We start from the raw sequence: 17047 nt of genomic DNA, 5'->3' as shown, positions 1-17047 counted from the left end.
ACTTTAATATTCAATACTAATCACTCAAACAGAAACATTGCATCCATTTCTAAAGTTTCAAAGGCAACGTGGACCGTATAAAGAAAAAACTTGCATACTATTATTAAACAAAAGTAAAATTTTCTGAGGTGGCTCTAATAATATGATCACCCACTGTATAATATATGCCTGAATTGCCGATATAAATGTATATAATGCCGATATAATAGTATTATTTTGTATTTTGACAACGAGACCCGACTTGGGCGTCGAAACATTAATAAACTCATGTTTTTGGTAAAATTGTGGCTTATTTCCCATCGAAAATACTTAATTATAAAAATGCCACAAGGAAATAGCTTCCTCCAAAAACCTACGAATAATACTAGAATTGTGATGGAGTATTAATGGCTTATATATAAAAAAATATACAAGGAGAATGACTTTTCAAGTAGTTGATCGATTATGCTGCAACACTCTTCCATGAGCTCATGTGCTCATTCTGCTAAGTGCACGAACACTGTAAATCTGTAATAGGTACTAAACTAATGTTACCAAAACAAAAAAATGGTAAAAATACTGAGATACACAACGTGCCCACGCCGTCGATAGAACCGTCGCTCCTTCAAAATTTTCAGAAACGAGCTAGTCCCGAGCGATAGATAGGATCCTCCTGCGTTACCACAACCAAAAGTGGTAACAACGTATAATAACGTGCAACGGATTCACATAATCTCGCTAATATTTTCGTGCGTCTAGTTGGCTATTTACTGAATTAGGTACTACATATTAACAAATATTTCTGTTGGTAAAAATATAAATGAGATTATTTCATAGTAGTCATAAAATATTTATTTGCAAGATTTTTAACTGTTACCAATGGTAACAGTGGTTACATGGACGCTTCGCCAAAAGCAAAAAGCATCTTTTTTAATGGAGAAAAAAAGTATTTTTCCAAAAATTTAAAGTATTCAGTGTTAGTATAATAAAAGAAATTCTCAGGACATCGTCTACTGGTCGTTATTTGACATCCTCTATCAAATTACTTCTGCAACACTAAAAAAGTTGTAAAGATTTTCCCTAATATTCTTGATTTGTCGTAAAAAAATAATTTTATGGAATCGTATACCTGGATTTTATCGGCTTATATTTAATAGAAGCTCTTTCGTCATGTAGACATATTAAAACTGTACATGAATTTACTAAAAATGTAACTGAAAATGACACAATATACTTACTATATTTTTATTACTGTATTACTCTATTTATATAAGTGGTCCATAGTAACAATATTTTTAATAAGTTAAAATATTTTACAGTAACAGATCCAGGGGAGGGCGATGGGGGCAATCGGCCCCCTCTCAAAACAAGTTATATATAAGGATTATAAAAACATTCATTTATTTTCATACAAATTTAGCCAATCGGCCCCCCTCTTGACGACGCTGGATACTGCTGGATCCGCCACTGATGTTTTAAGAGGACTTTTACTTACTAAATAGCAAAAAAAATTTTAAATAGTGTTAAAGAAAATACCTTTTATAGCGTCCTCCAAAAGATAACCTTTAAATTTAAAAAGTCTAATAAGTCAGGAAATAATATTCGAAATTACTTATCCTCTGAGCTTTTTAAGTTGGAAAAATAAAGCATAACAGAGTGGCGAAATACTCGACAAGGGAAATCTAAATTGCATTCCACGTCCTGTCATTCACCGTGATAATAATTTTAGCGAACTATTTCCTTTAATATCCACCAAAGGTGAATAAAGTATAAACTAAAAGAAGAGAAAAGATGGCTCAGATTTGATTACAGTACAGAGCCGCTACTATGTGCTTATACGTATTTCGGAATAACCGTCACAGCACACCCCCACATAGCAATGCAAGTTCCGTGTTAACGAGTGAAACGACGATTGTCGCATAAGCCAGTGGTAGGGCGCGTAACTATACGCCATATGGCGGTAAATTCAAAAGGGCTGTAAAATTAACTTGGATTGAGAACTCATTTTAATGTAAAGGAAAATCAATATAACCTTGAAATAACAAAATCCTTATCCTTGATTGATAAAAGTATATCTGTATGTATTTATCAATCAACGTTTATAATAATTCGTATACTATTTGGATTTTTTTGTGTTATTTTGAGGTTATATTTATTTTCCATTACATTAAAATGCCAAAGTGGTTAAAAAATTATAGAATAAAACATAAAATACAATCTTTATTTATAAAAATGTTTATATGTATGTTTATAAAATATGTTTGTTATCAATTATCAATGTAAAAACTTAAACACAACTACCTTATTACACATATATTTACACAATATTATTATTTATTCATCAGTTTAAACCACACCAAAATTGTATACATTTGGAATAAAACACAACTGCTGTAATTCACTTTACACTTTCTGTTGCTGGATGCACTATTTTGCACTATTTAAACGCTATTTATGAAAAAATAAAACAACTAATATGGCGTCGTATTTTTCTCAAGGAAATGAAAACTGACAATGACAAAGAAAGTCACAGAATACAGAACGAACTGAACGAACGACGTGCAGAAACCTGCAGAAATGAGACTAGTGGTGCCATCCCGTGCAAGGGCGCAAACTAGCAAACGTGCGTTGACCTTGAATATCCCTGTTGCATTGCTATGTGGGGGTCTGCTGTGATAACCGTTTCCTCATCGGAGCACCTGGGGGTAATTATCAAAATAATTACCATTGATGCTACTAGCACCATCTATGAATCAAAAGTCTAATTAGGCAGGACTTAAAAAGCCCAGAGGATAAATAATTTCGAATTTTATTTCCTGACTTATTAGACTTTTGATTCATAGATGGTGCTAGTAGCATCTTTGGTCATTATTTTGATAATGACCCGGAAAGGATGAAAGGATTTGATTTCAGTTCAGTGCCTCTACCCAGGTGCTCCGATGAGGAAACGGTTATTCCGAAATACGTATAAGCACATAGTAGAGGCTCTGCACTGTAATCAAATCTGAACCATCTTTTCTTTTAATTTATACTTTATTCGCCTTTGGTGGATATTAAAGGAAATAGTTCGCTAAAATTATTATCACGGTGAATGACAGGACGTGAAATGCAATTTAGATTTCCCTTGTCGAGTATTTCGCCACTCTTTTATGCTTTATTTTTCCAACTTAAAAAGCTCAGAATATAAATAATTTCGAATATATTCCTGACTTATTAAACTTTTGATTCATAGATCGTGCTAGTAGCATCTTTGGTAATTATTTTGATAATTACCCGGAAAGGATGAAAGTAATCAAATCTGAACCATCTTTTCTTTTCTTTTAATTTATACTTTATTCGCCTTTGGTGGATATTAAAGGAAATAGTTAGCTAAAATTATTATCACGGTGAATGACAGGACGTGAAATGCAATTTAGATTTCCCTTGTCGAGTATTTCGCCACTCTTTTATGCTTTATTTTTCCAACTTAAAAAGCTCAGAATATAAATAATTTCGAATATATTCCTGACTTATTAAACTTTTGATTCATAGATCGTGCTAGTAGCATCTTTGGTAATTATTTTGATAATTACCCGGAAAGGATGAAAGTAATCAAATCTGAACCATCTTTTCTCTTCTTTTACTTTAAATTTTATTTTAATATACTTATTTCGATGTATCCCCTTACTTCGACTGCCTTTTAAATAAACACCAGTTTGACAGTTTCAAAACAATAATTTTCGATAAATTTCAATAATCTAAAATAGGTGCTCGCTTTATAAGTTGTCCCATTTATCCTCTCGCTTGTTGTAAGTAAACCCAACTGTCGAGTTGCAGCTTCACAGGTCAGCAGTCGCGCGCGTTGTTGTATACAAACGAGTTTTAGCTCAGGTAGCTACCGTTATAGATACAGCTATAACTTTTAAAATTTTAAAACAATATCCACAGAGAACGGCAGTTCTCACCAGTGGCGCACAACACCCTTACAAGCGACACTATATATACACGAAATTTTCGATTTTCTAAACCTGTCTGAATTGAAAATTGGGCCAAATCCCATCTTAAAGTATAGGAAAAGACTCGTCCATCCATATGTTACGTCTCCATTTTGGTTCAAGAGTGTGGATTTTACGGCCCTTCCCATTTAGAGTCTGTTTTTCGTTCTCTTCCCCAAAACTCCCAAAAATTTCAAAAACTTAAGCCCGATCTTTGCGGCTTCTGATAGCACAGATCATTACTTTTCCAACGCATGTTTAATTTTAAAAATCGGTTATACCATTTAAAAGTTACCGAGCTCAGAATTATTACTCATTTTTTATCTAAAAATGGGAAAATGTTTGTGGATATGTATGTATACCCTATTCCACGAACATACGCCTGTTTTGGATTACTTCGACAACGAATATTTTACTATGCAAAATAAGAAGAACGAAAGTAAATTGCAAATTACATTGTTGTTTATTGGAATAATTTTAACGCCATTTACTTTCGTACTTCTTATGTTGCACAGTAAAATATTCGTTGTCGAAGTAATCCAAAACAGGCGTATGTTCGTGGAATGGCCCATATGTATGTATGTATGTATGTGTGTTTGAAAGTTAAACCGATTTGAATTTTTTTTCTGTGTTTCAAGAGGGTGTGAGGGCTGATTCAGAACCGGTGTAATTTTTTACTTCTGACTACCCGTGAGCCAGCTAGAGGGCTAGGAAGATACAAAATAACATATTTTTTGGGCGTATATATTTTAGGTTCAAGGAGGGACAGGAAAATTACAAATACACCAAATCAATAGGGTTGATTCAAGATTTCAAATGGTGCCTAACCAATCAAGCTGAGACATACACACTGCTCACCATAGCCAAAAAACTGAAAAAGTAAACTTTGAAAATTTTGTTTTTTTGACAATTACTCAAAATTTCAACCTACGAATTGCGCCAATAACTGAGCGTTTGTAGGAGGACTCAGGACGCGTCTAACGGTGTATATCTCATATCTGGGAAAATTCGAATTTTTTAGTTATAGGCTTCATAAGTATGATCAAAATTTATTTCTTATGGGAAAAACCGTTTTTCAAGCTCAATAATTCCTCTAATACGTTCAGTTATCATACTTGATCTTGGATGCATCAGATACTACTTGTCAATACGTTTTAAACTCATGTTTAGTGATCAACATCAGTTCAGCCGTTCAGAAGTTATAGAGCTCCAAAAGTATAATTAGTCCAGGAACTGAAACTTTTCACTTCGCAATTTTTACAGAATGGATCGATTTGCTTGAAAATTTGACAATAAGTAGTGGATAGTCCAAGGAACAAAATCTATATGATGCCGAAAGACGCTTTTACCATGGGGTGCTTGCCACCCCATCTCGAGGGTGGAAATTTTTTATTATATTTTGACCGCAAATGTTGGTAAAAACATTAATTGTAAGCAAAAAATGTTTTATATTTTTTTGATAAAATTAATAGTTTTCGATTTATTGGTTATCGAAACTTAGTTTATATCGAAAAAATCAATGTTATTAATCAATCATGGTTTATGTACTTGTAGTGGTTACGATGCTAAGTTTGATTGGGCAATCCGAGTTCATTTGCCGGGCCATAATTACATAATTATTATAATGGCTGGGATATGAACTCGGATTGTCTTATCACTGGTGTCGTAAGTACTAGATCATTTGGGAGAGAATGCGACCAAGGGGACCCCAGAAAACGGCAATTCTCGCTAGTGGCACACAACCCCTCTACATGCGACACTATATATACAAGAAATGTTCGATTTTCTAAATCTGACTGAATTATAAAATTAAAGTTTAGGAAAAGACTCGCCCATCCAGATGTGAACATTTCATTTTGGTCATAGGGTGTGGATTTTACGTCTATTCCTATTTAGGGTCTGTTTTTCTTTCTCGTTCTCAAAACTTCCCAAAATTTCAAAAATATAATTATAATATGTATATTCACTAAATTTTAGATTTTCTAAACCTGACTGAATTGAAAATTGAGACAAATCCCATCTTAAAATTTAGGAAAAGACTCGTCCATCCATATATTACTTCTCCATTTTGGCCAAGGCTGTGGATTTGACGGCCCTTCCCATTTAGGGTCCGTTTTTCGTTCTCGTCCCCAAAACTCCCAAAAATTTCAAAAACTTAAGTTAGACCTTTGTGGCTTCTGATACCACAGATCATTACCTTTCCAACGCATGTTTAATTTTGAAAATCAGTTATACCGTTCAAAAGTTACCGAGCTCAGAATTAGAACTCAATTTTTATTTAAAAAGGGGAAAATGTTTGTGGATATGTATATGTATGTATGTATGTATGTATGTGGAAAAGTTACACCAATCTGAATTTTTTTTCTGTACTTCAAGAGGGTGTGATGGCCGATTCAGAACCGGTGTAATTTTTGACTTCTGACTACTCGTAAGCCAGCTATAGGGCTAGGTAGATACAAAATGGCAAATTTTTTGGGCGTATATATCTTAGGTTCAAGGAGAGATAGGAAAATCGCAAATATACCACATCAATAAGGCTGAGTTAAGCTTTCAAATGGTGCCTAACCGATCAAGCTCAGACATACACACGGCTCAGTATAGCCGAAAAATTGAAAAACTTAACTTTGAAAATTTTGGTTTTTCGACAATTACTCCAAATTTCAAAATACGAATTGCGCCAATAACTGAGCGTTTGTAGAAGGACTCTAGGCGAATCTAACGTTGTTTACATTATATCCGGGGTAATTAGAAATTTTAAGTTATACGCTTCATAAGTATGATCAAATCTATTTCCTATGGGGAAAAACGGGTTTTCAAGCTCAATAATTTCTGTAACAGCTTTAGTTTTCATACTTGACCTCAGATGCATCAGATACTACTTGTCAATACGTTTCAAACTCATGTTTAGTGATCAAAATCGGTTAAGCCGTTTAGAAGTTATTAAGCTACAAATGTATAATCCAATTAACGATTATTCCTGAAATGTTTTATGTAGTTGTAGTGGTTACGACGCTAAATTTGATCTGCAACGGGCAATCCGAGTTCATTTACCGGCCATCCCAATATTTTTATTCAATCTATTTCGACTAGAAAAAAAATCTAGTGTACATTCGATGGACATTTGGGAGATAATGCGACAAAGGTGACCATTTATAAAGCTTAACGTGTAATCGAGAAAAATTGCATTCAACGTCATACATTTAATTTGTATATAACTTGAAAAACTCCTGATACAAGAATAAAAAAACCGCTAAACGCCGTAAAAATGAGTGGCGCATCCAATATTCCAGCTACAATAGATCTGATATGAAAATTACGTGGCGCGAAAATGTATTTTCATTTTGATGCAAAACAAAATTCTAGTTTTATTTTAAAAGATTTTTTCATAATATTTTCTAAATTTGAAGTAAACGCGCCACAAAAGAGTTTTAAAGTTCAAACTGTATCAAATTTACTCTTTTGTGGCGCGTTTACTTCAAATTTAGCAAATATGAAAAAATCTTTTAAAATAAAACTAGAATTTTGTTTTGCATCAAAATGAAAATACATTTTCGCGCCACGTAATTTTCATAACAGATCTTTTGTAGCTGGAATATTGGATGCGCCACTCATTTTTATGGCGTTTAGCGGTTTTTTATTCTTGTTTTTATTATAATAGAGAATGTTTTTACGTAAAAAAAAACAAAATTGATTTTTTTTAATGTAGAAAGTAATAGTTCCCTTAATATAATGTGCATTCTTGTCACATATCTAATTAAAAAATAGTGTTCTGAGTATTTAGATATCTTGATGTGTCAAATTTAAGACTGATTTATGTTATAACGGACCGTGTACGAAACGGCTGTCTTGCGGAACACGTTGAAGGATCGTGAGATATGAAAGACATTGGGTACTTTATAGTACCACGGGTCGGGGCAGCAACGGGGACGAGCGCCGTCTACGTGCCATGCTTGCTCCGTGGGTGACGATTCTTTTCCCGTACCCGTCCCGTGTCTCCCCCACTCCGTCCTAACATAAACTACTTGTCAGCGGTCGTAACGTGCTATTCACGGGGAACTATTGTACTTTAATTATTTTTGACCAGTCCGGCTTGTCGGTGTTTTTATATACAGTGATGAGCGTGCTAATAACCGGCAAAATAGCGCAGAAGATCGTAAACAAAATACATTGCGAAACAAAAAGAGATGAAACTAGTGGAGGTATAAATTACCGTTATAAACGTATAAATTAACATTAAATTACATATTTTCCCACCTTTAGACATATCAGAGGAGTACGACAACTGTCACTGTGACAGTAGAATTTTATAAAATACTCCTGTCACAGACGTCTAAACGTGTGACACTCTGTAATGTAATGTTAATTATTTATACGTTTATAACGATACTTTCCACCTTCACTAGTTTAATCTCTTTTTGTTTCGCAATGTTTTCCATCTTTTGCGCTAGTTTGCCGGTTATTAGTGCGCTCATCACTGTATAATTATATTATTATAGTTACATTATAAATATTGAAAAGTCTAAAAAGGTAAAAAAGTACCTATAAAATATCCGAAAATCCTAGTTAGCTTAAAGTGAAAGGTTTTTGACACGTCACTAACTAACCAATCTATTAATACCTTTAGAACAATTCAAAGAGCTTTTGAGAGACTTATGAGAAATGTAAGCTTAGAGATCATATGAGAAACGAGTTTTTGAAGAAGAACCAAAGTAAAAAATGTTATCAAAGCAATCATAAAAGCTAAATAGAAATGGGCAGGATATGTGTCAAGAGGAGAAAGAGAAGTGGACAAAGAGAATAATACAATGGCGACCAAGAGCACATAAACGAGGCATAGGAAGGCCGCAAAAAATCGATTGACAACATTAAAGAAAAATCAGGAAGAAACAAACCAGATAGTACAAGACATGCGAATATGGAAAACACAGGGGAGGCCGTCGTCCAGGATTGGACCAATGATATCGCTAGCAATTCCATGCTTGTAAAAATAATTTTTTAAACTCGCAAAAAGACACTCGCAAATAAAACTAATTTAAAACAACCCGTGCCGAAGCTGAAAGCGACCTGTTGTTACTCCTTCTTCTTCTTAACCTGCCCTATCAAATTCCCTTGAAGTTGGCGATTAACCTAGCAAAACTGTCTCTGTCTCGAGCTATTCTAAATAGTTGTTCTGCTTTCTTTATTCCTGTCCACTCCCTGATATTCTTCAACCAAGAGGCCTGCTTTCTACCAATTCCTCTACGTCCTTCGATTTGATTTTACCCATCATAATAAGTTGAAGAGTATTATATCGGTCTCCCCTTACTACGAGTCCAAAATAGGCCATCTTTCTACATTTGATGTTCTCAAACAGCTCGCGAGCAGCATTTGCTCTCTTAAGGACTGCCACATTTGTCAGCATAGTCGTCCATAGTATTTTTAGTGCACGTCTGTGCAGCCACATTTCAAAGGCCTCCAAACGATTAATGGTGGATATTTTTAATGTCCGTGCTTCGACACCATACAAGAGGACTGACCAAATGTAACATTTAATCATGCGCTTTCGAAGTTAAATTTGCAAGTTATCATTACAGAAGAATGACCTCATTTTTAAAAATGTCGTGAGTGCTATCTCGATTCTACATTTTTTCTCTTTATCTGGATCTAGTTGTTCAGTAATATGGCAACCAAGATATTTAAAACTGGGTACTCTTTGAATTATATGACCATCAACATATAACCGTGAATCTTGATTGGCCAAACGGCTAAATACCATGTAATTTGTTTTTGAACAGTTTATGTTTAGGCCAAACTCTCTTCCCACTGTGTCAATGGCATTTAAAAGGTGTCGTAATCCATTCATATCATCACTTAAAATAACTGTATCGTCTGCATATCTGATTGTATTTATCAGAATTCCATTAACTTTTACACCCCATTCCAAATTATGCAGCGCTTCCTGAAATATTTTATCTGAATATAAATTGAATAACAGTGGGGACAGTATACAACCCTGTCTGACAACTCTTTGTATTTTGCATATTTCTGTTGATTTTCAATTTATGCAAGCTGCCACTGTTTGAGGCCAGTATAATTTTTCTATGATTCGTCCATCTTGACTATCAACTTCTTTTTCCTTTAATATTTTAATTATTTGTGATGATTTACTCGATCAAAAGCCTTTTCATAGTCAATAAATACAGCAAAGACGTATTTCCTTTGATCTCGGCATTTCTGCAATACTACATTTAGTGCAAAGAGTGCGTCCCGAGTTCCCAGTCCATTTCTGAAGCAAAATTGTGTTTCATCCTGGTCTTCTTCACATTTACCTCTGATTCTACTGTGGGTGATCCTGTTGTTGCATAAATCAAAATCCCGTGAGGAGCTTGGTTGTTCCACGGCCCGTGTCATACACGTCCCGTCCTAACATAAATCAGCCTTTAGTATCTTAACTGATTATAAAATATTTTTCCAGAGAAGGTTCCCAATGTTTTCATTCTGGTGGGGTGTAGAATAGCATTATGTTGTTTTATATGCCATTAGAGTGAAAACTTAGTCTTTTTGCTAGCAGTTGCCGCTAGGGCATCTATGCCATTTCGTTCGTTGCAATCCGGGACTGCACGCTGGGGTTTGTTTTGGTTGGATCGGAGAGGAGCAGCATATGTGCCTCCTGATGAGAGACTAATAAGTTTCGAAACCAGTAGGGGTGCTTGCAGCACTTTCTGATTGGACTAGAATATGGTTCGGCTGTGTTTTCGTTTTGCAACGAAATTGAAAATGGTTATTCATTTTTAAAATATTTTTCATTTAAAAAATACATATATACAATATACAATATACATTTACCTTGCCAGTACTCCTAACACCTTTCCACAGCGAAAAATAAACTAAAGTAAACACAGCAAACACACACAAGGCCAATGCGGGTTTGATAGGACCCATTCGGTTCAGGCCGTCTGATTTATACTGTTCCAAGACTTCTCTCCTACAAATCGTGTTTTACATTAGATTTATCTACGACCAATTGATATTTTTCTAGACTTACTCGAAGAACTCTCTTGCTGGACTGGAAGCTGAGATATTGGGTAGAAGTTCAGTGACTGGTCTACACATGGGTGTGTTCCATTCGTTTCGGCACGATGTCCATGGTAGCTCCGACTGGAACGAGGTGATGAGGTAGTATAGTGCCCAGCCTATGATGGTATTGTAATACATGCCCATGTAGATGTCTATGAGGCAAATGGCGTAACCAACTCCTATAAAATAGCCATAGATGAAGTCTTATCAGAAAATTTTAGTGTTATCAGTATCTAAATATTATTTTGAGTTTTTAAATTATTTAAAAATAATGCACAGCTCTTATACAGGGTGAGTCATGAGGAACTGTACATACTCCTACCTCGTATAGAGGCTCCTATGGGGAATAACAAATAACCATTAAAAAGTGTCTGCTCCCATTGTTTAATAATATACAGGGCGAGTTTCGGATTTTGACAGAAATTTCTATTCGTCATAATTTTTGAACGGTCAGATCGATGTATCTCTTATTTTGGTCAATCGTTACACTATTACTACCCAATCAACTGATTTAGTCAAACTAGAAAAAAATCAGGTCCGGCTTTAAAAAAATTAGTTCGTTGGGGTCTTAGAAAAAATTTCACCCTGTATACGCTTTTTGAAAACTTTAATATAAATTTTACAAATTAGACAAATAGGCAATTAAAATGGCATATTTATTTTTTCCCCACACGATTACTTAATTTTTTATAAAAAAAATCAAAATCAAAATCGGAATTTTAACCTAAAAATAAAAAAAAAATTAAATCACGGTAACTCGATACAACTCTGTTCCATTTTAATATTTTTTTTTCTGAAATTTTTACAGCACATATCTCTTACCATTGTGAAGACTATAAAAATTGTTGTAGACTTTCAGTCTTCTTCTCGTAAAAGTTATGAATTTTTAAAAATAAACGGTGCAGATTCGTGAATTGCAAAGTTAAATCGCAAAAATTAAGTGAAAAAATTTAAAATTTGCCTATTTGATCACGTCTAGGTTAAACTATAGAGTCAAAGAGAAATGTGTGGCGAGTTTTAGATCTAGACGTGTTATAGAAAAAAAAATGGTAAAACTTTTAATTTTAAGAAAAACGTTGTTTATTTTTTTATTTTTATGGTAAAATTGCGATTTTGAGAAATTTGATTTTTTAATAAAAAATTAAGTAATCGTGTGGGGAAAAAATTAAATACGCCATTTTAATTGCCTATTTGTCTAATTTGTAAAATTCATATTAGAGTTTTCAAAAAGCGTATACAGGGTAAAATTTTTTCTAAGACCCAAACGAACTAATTTTTTAAAGCCTGACCTGATTTTTTTCTAGTTTGAATAAATCAGTTGATTGGGTGGTAACATAAATTAAATATTTGTTTAAAAAAAATTAATTTTTGTAATAAAAGTTAATTTTTTTAAATCTATGGTTCACTTTACCAAACTTTTAAATCGTAGTCAAATTTGATTTTTTTATAAAAAATTAAGTAAACGTGTGGGGAAAAAAATAAATATGCCATTTTAATGGCCTATTTGTCTAATTTGTAAAATTCATATTAGAGTTTTCAAAAAGCGTATACAGGGTGAAATTTTTTCTAAGACCAAAACGAACATATTTTTTAAAGCCGGACCTGATTTTTTTCTAGTTTGAATAAATCAGTTGATTAGGTGGTCATAGTGTAACGATTACAAGTTTCTGTCAAAATGCGAAACTCGCCCTGTATATTAATAAACAATGGGAGCAGACACTTTTTAATGGTCATTTGTTATTCCCCATAGGGGCCTCTATACGAGGTAGGAGTATGTACAGTTCCTCATGACTCACCCTGTATAAACGAACACCAGAAAGCACGCAAAAATGTTTCTTGAACACAAAATACGTACAGTAGGAAAAATGAAAGAATACCCATGAACGAACATACAGTGAGCACGTAAAGGTTGGAATAAATTCATTTTCTCAAAAACGGACGATTTTGGAAAACAATCCCGAAACAGGTCAATTTTTATTTTTAAATTGCGACTTTTTGGCATATGTATCATACTAGTGACGTCACCCATTTGGGCGTGATGACATCATCTATAATTTTTTTAAATGAGAAAAGGGGTCGTGTGATAGCTCATTTAAAAGGTAATTCAATTCTCTATCCAGTAATATAAATATTAATATATTTATTTATACAGGGTGTCCAAAAAAATTTTTTTAATTAAATTTATTGACATAAAAAGAAGAATAAAAAGAACAATGTGTGTAATTTATTTAACTCAAAATACATTATACTGCTATCAGAAAACAGAAAATAATGTTTATTTGATAAATAAATATTGCTTTTTGCTTAAATTCAATATTAAAGCCGCCACCTACCTTCTTCTTGACAGTTTAAACATTTAATTTAAGCCAAAAGCAATGATTATTTTTCAAATAAACATTTTTTTTCTGTTTTCTGAGAGCAGCAAAATGTATTTTGGACTAAATAAATCACATGAATTCTTGTTTTTATGTCAATAAATTTAATTTAAAAAACTTTTTTTGCACACCCTGTATAAATAATTATGTAAATGTTTATATTACTGAATAGAGAATTAAATTACCTTTCAAATGAGCTATCACACGACCCCTATTCCCATTTAAAAAATCATCGATGACGTCACCACGCCCAGATTAGTGACGTCACTAGTATGATATATGCCAAAAAGTCGTAATTTAAAAATAAAAATTGACCTGGTTTGGGTTTTTTTTTCCAAAATCGTCCATTCTCGAGAAAATGAATTTATTCCAACCTTTACGTGCTCTCTGTATAAAACACGCTGTATTTTCCTGTCACCTTGTCACACAAAAAATTGGCCAGCGCAAGTACATGTATTAATTATTATTACATGTACTTGCGCTGGTCAATTTTCTTTGTGATACGGTGACAGGAAAATACAGCGTGTTTTATATGTTCGTTCATGAGTATTCTTTCATTTTTCCGACTGTATAATATTATATAATATTATAATAGGTCTGGATCCCGCGTATGAAAAAAAAGTTGATTAATAGCGAGCTGAAAATTTGTTAATCGCTTAAAGGTGTCTAGTTGGACAAACTTTGATATATGGAAACACTGAAACAGGGGAAGTTTTAATTGTGGAACAGGTTAAAAATTTGGAACGGTCAGACCACGAAAACGGCCCATGTATTTTGTCCGACAGAACAGACTTAAACTCTCCGAACAGAGATTAAACTCTCATGCTAAAATCAGACTGCTATTTATCACCAAATGGGCGTTTTAATGAGTGGAACATGTAGAATATGTCAAATGACATGAATTATGACAGGTGATAAATAGCAGTCTGATTTTTGCATGAGAGTTTATTCTCTGTTCGGAGAGCTTAAGTCTGTTCTGTCGGACAAAATAAATATGCCGTTTTCGTGGTCTGACCGTTCCAAATTTTTAACCTGTTCCACAATTAAAACTGCCTCTGTTACAGTGTTCCCATATCTCAAAGTTTATCCGACTAGACACCCTTAAGCTATTAACAAATTTTCAGCTTGCTATTAATCAACTTTTTTTTTCATACGCGGGATCCAGACCTACATATATGTATACCTGTATAAATAGTCTTGTTTCTATCATAAACAAAATATGAGTTAATAAAAGTGGCAAATATGGCTGTTAACCGACCATTGCAACAAATTGACCCTCTTCCCACTGCTCTATTCAATTTACGTGGTAGTAAAAGGCGATATTAACCTCTATTCACCACCACGCCGGATGAATATATCGATATAAAGCTGATATACATGAATGAGCACATATTTGGGCTCACCACGATGATGCTATTTCAGATATAGACTTAAAAGTAGCTTTTGTGATGTTCTATTTTTGAAATTCGACATTTTTGTTTACGTTGGAGGCTTGTGCGACGACCACAAGTCCTTTTTTGTAGAGTTCTACAAGGGAATATTCAAATGATTATTTTTTCTATTGCATTTTTAAAGATTTAATTCTCTGAAGAGAGGAAATCGAAAATAGTCTTTATTTTTTTTCTTTTATTTTATACAGGATGTTAGTAAATAAGTGCGACAAACTTTAAAGGGTAATTCTGCATAAAAAATAATGACAGTTTGCTTTATAAAGGTATGTCCCCAAATGCTTCGTTCCCATATATGGGGTGTTGAAATTTTTCTTATAAACTGACAATTTATTTATTGCTCTAAAATTGGTTGAGATATGCAAATGAAATTTGGTAAGTTTTTGTAAATTTTTTGACATACAATAATTAAGAATTTTATATTCATCATTGGCGCGCATACGAGTAATGATCCGTATTTTTTTAAGAAAAAAAATAGGAAGTAACAGATATTTTAAATAAAAATCATTTTTTAGTTCCTCATCCAATTTTTGACAAAAATCTATCTTGGATTTTCATCATATGATTTACTGCTTTTATGCAAACAATAAAACATTTTAACGCGTAACCAAGAATGCTCCGGCAATGTTATAAATAGAAATTAAGAAAATATCCGTAAAAGTTAATAAAAATCGATGCAAACGTCACAATTTGATGAACTATAATAAGATATTGGTTACTGTTAGTCCTAGAATCTTTACATATGATGGACCATTTTACAATACAGAAGATAAACTTTCTTTCTTATACAGCAATGTATAAAATGTACAAGGAATGAAGTTAAAACGAGAACTTAAAAAAATAGCCGTATGTTAGCAACAATCGTTAAAAGCAGAAAAATTGGAAGAGAATCCACTACAATAGATCATCTTTAAGATAATATATTTTTCTTTCTACGTAAACAAATGTACCATTGAATAGGTATACCCAAAACGAAGGAAATCGGTATATAACAATGTTTACGAAACAATAGCCAAATGGACCCAGAAATGATGTGATTAGCGAACTTTGAAAAATCGTATCTTGGATTATATGAATCATAAAGACTTCTACCAACGTAATTTTAAAGACAAAGAATATAAGCTTTTTTTTCGTGAAGCAATACTCTTCCTCCCTTGGAAAAAAGTTATTGGACATAAAAGCAAAATCGTTTTTTTCGTGTTGTTTTTTGCTTCGTTTTTTGGACAAATTTTGGATAAAAAAATTATTTTTGACTTTAAAAAGGGATATTTTGATAAAAAATTTAATTTTTAACTTTTTTGTAGATGTATATGTACGAAAAGTACATATAATTCACCATAATGAACCCTAGTGCATAGGAACTAATTCACCCCTTTTATAAAAACGCCCTTTAAATGCGGTTTTTCATATTTGGGTGTCGATTGAACATATGAAACAATAAAATCCCTTTAACGTTGATGTTCCTTTAAGACATCATTTTTTAGGTGCAAATAATCAATAGCCTATTGTTCTTCTTTAATGTTATTGTATTAGATAGTTCTTAATAACGTATTAAGGAAATGAAAAATACGCGTTTAATTGCTTAACCCGTAACTGGTCGCCATGCCTCTCACAGACTCCGCACGTTTATTAACGCGTCTGCGTTTCTCGCCACAAATACGTAGCAACCTGTAAATTCGGTGTACCTTCCTAGCTTTTAGATTTAGAGCAGAGTTGTTGTTAACCCTACGGGTTTTTCCGTAGATCTACGGATTTTCAAAATTATTTCGGATTTTCGGATATCGACCACATTTCTACGGATTTTTCAGCTGCAGCCATCAAGAAGTTAAAATGGGGATTTTTTTGCTCTTTAAGTGTTATTCTGCTTCTTTTTTGGTCTGTCGGCTGACATTCGTCTTCTTTTTTGGTGTGTCAAGTGTCATTCTTCTTCTTTTTTGGTCTGTCAAGTGGCAGTCTTCTTCTTTTTGGCCTGTCAAGTGTCATTTTTTTTCTTTTTTGTGCAATTCTTCTTCTTTTTTGGTCTGTCAAGTGTCATTCTTCTTCTTTTTTGGCATCTCAAGTGTCATTTTCTGTCAAATTTCTGCACTACGGATTTCTACGGATTTTTGAAGCGCCCTCTACGGAAATATTCAGTTTCGGTCTTAACACTGATTTAGAGTATATTCGAATGTGTTAATGAGAGGTACCTCGCTCGTCCCGTTTTTGAAATATGTAT

General features: G+C 33.4%; 1 protein-coding gene across 1 annotated transcript in view; it reads right to left on the bottom strand.

The window, feature by feature from the left end:
- Window positions 1–17047, bottom strand: part of LOC126893317 (sodium-dependent serotonin transporter) — a 170028-nt gene that overhangs the window by 38459 nt on the left and 114522 nt on the right. The window contains exons 3-4 of the mRNA XM_050663362.1: window positions 10978–11188; window positions 10779–10917 (exon numbers count right to left, since the gene is read on the bottom strand). Of these exons, the coding sequence (XP_050519319.1) occupies window positions 10779–10917; window positions 10978–11188 (350 nt within the window). The remainder of the gene's footprint in view (window positions 1–10778; window positions 10918–10977; window positions 11189–17047) is intronic.

Source organism: Diabrotica virgifera, chromosome 1 (genome assembly GCF_917563875.1).
Source record: "Diabrotica virgifera virgifera chromosome 1, PGI_DIABVI_V3a".
Lineage (NCBI taxonomy): Eukaryota > Metazoa > Arthropoda > Insecta > Coleoptera > Chrysomelidae > Diabrotica > Diabrotica virgifera.
The sequence above is the reverse complement of the archived record's forward strand: the minus strand, read 5'-3'. Positions and strand labels throughout refer to the sequence as shown.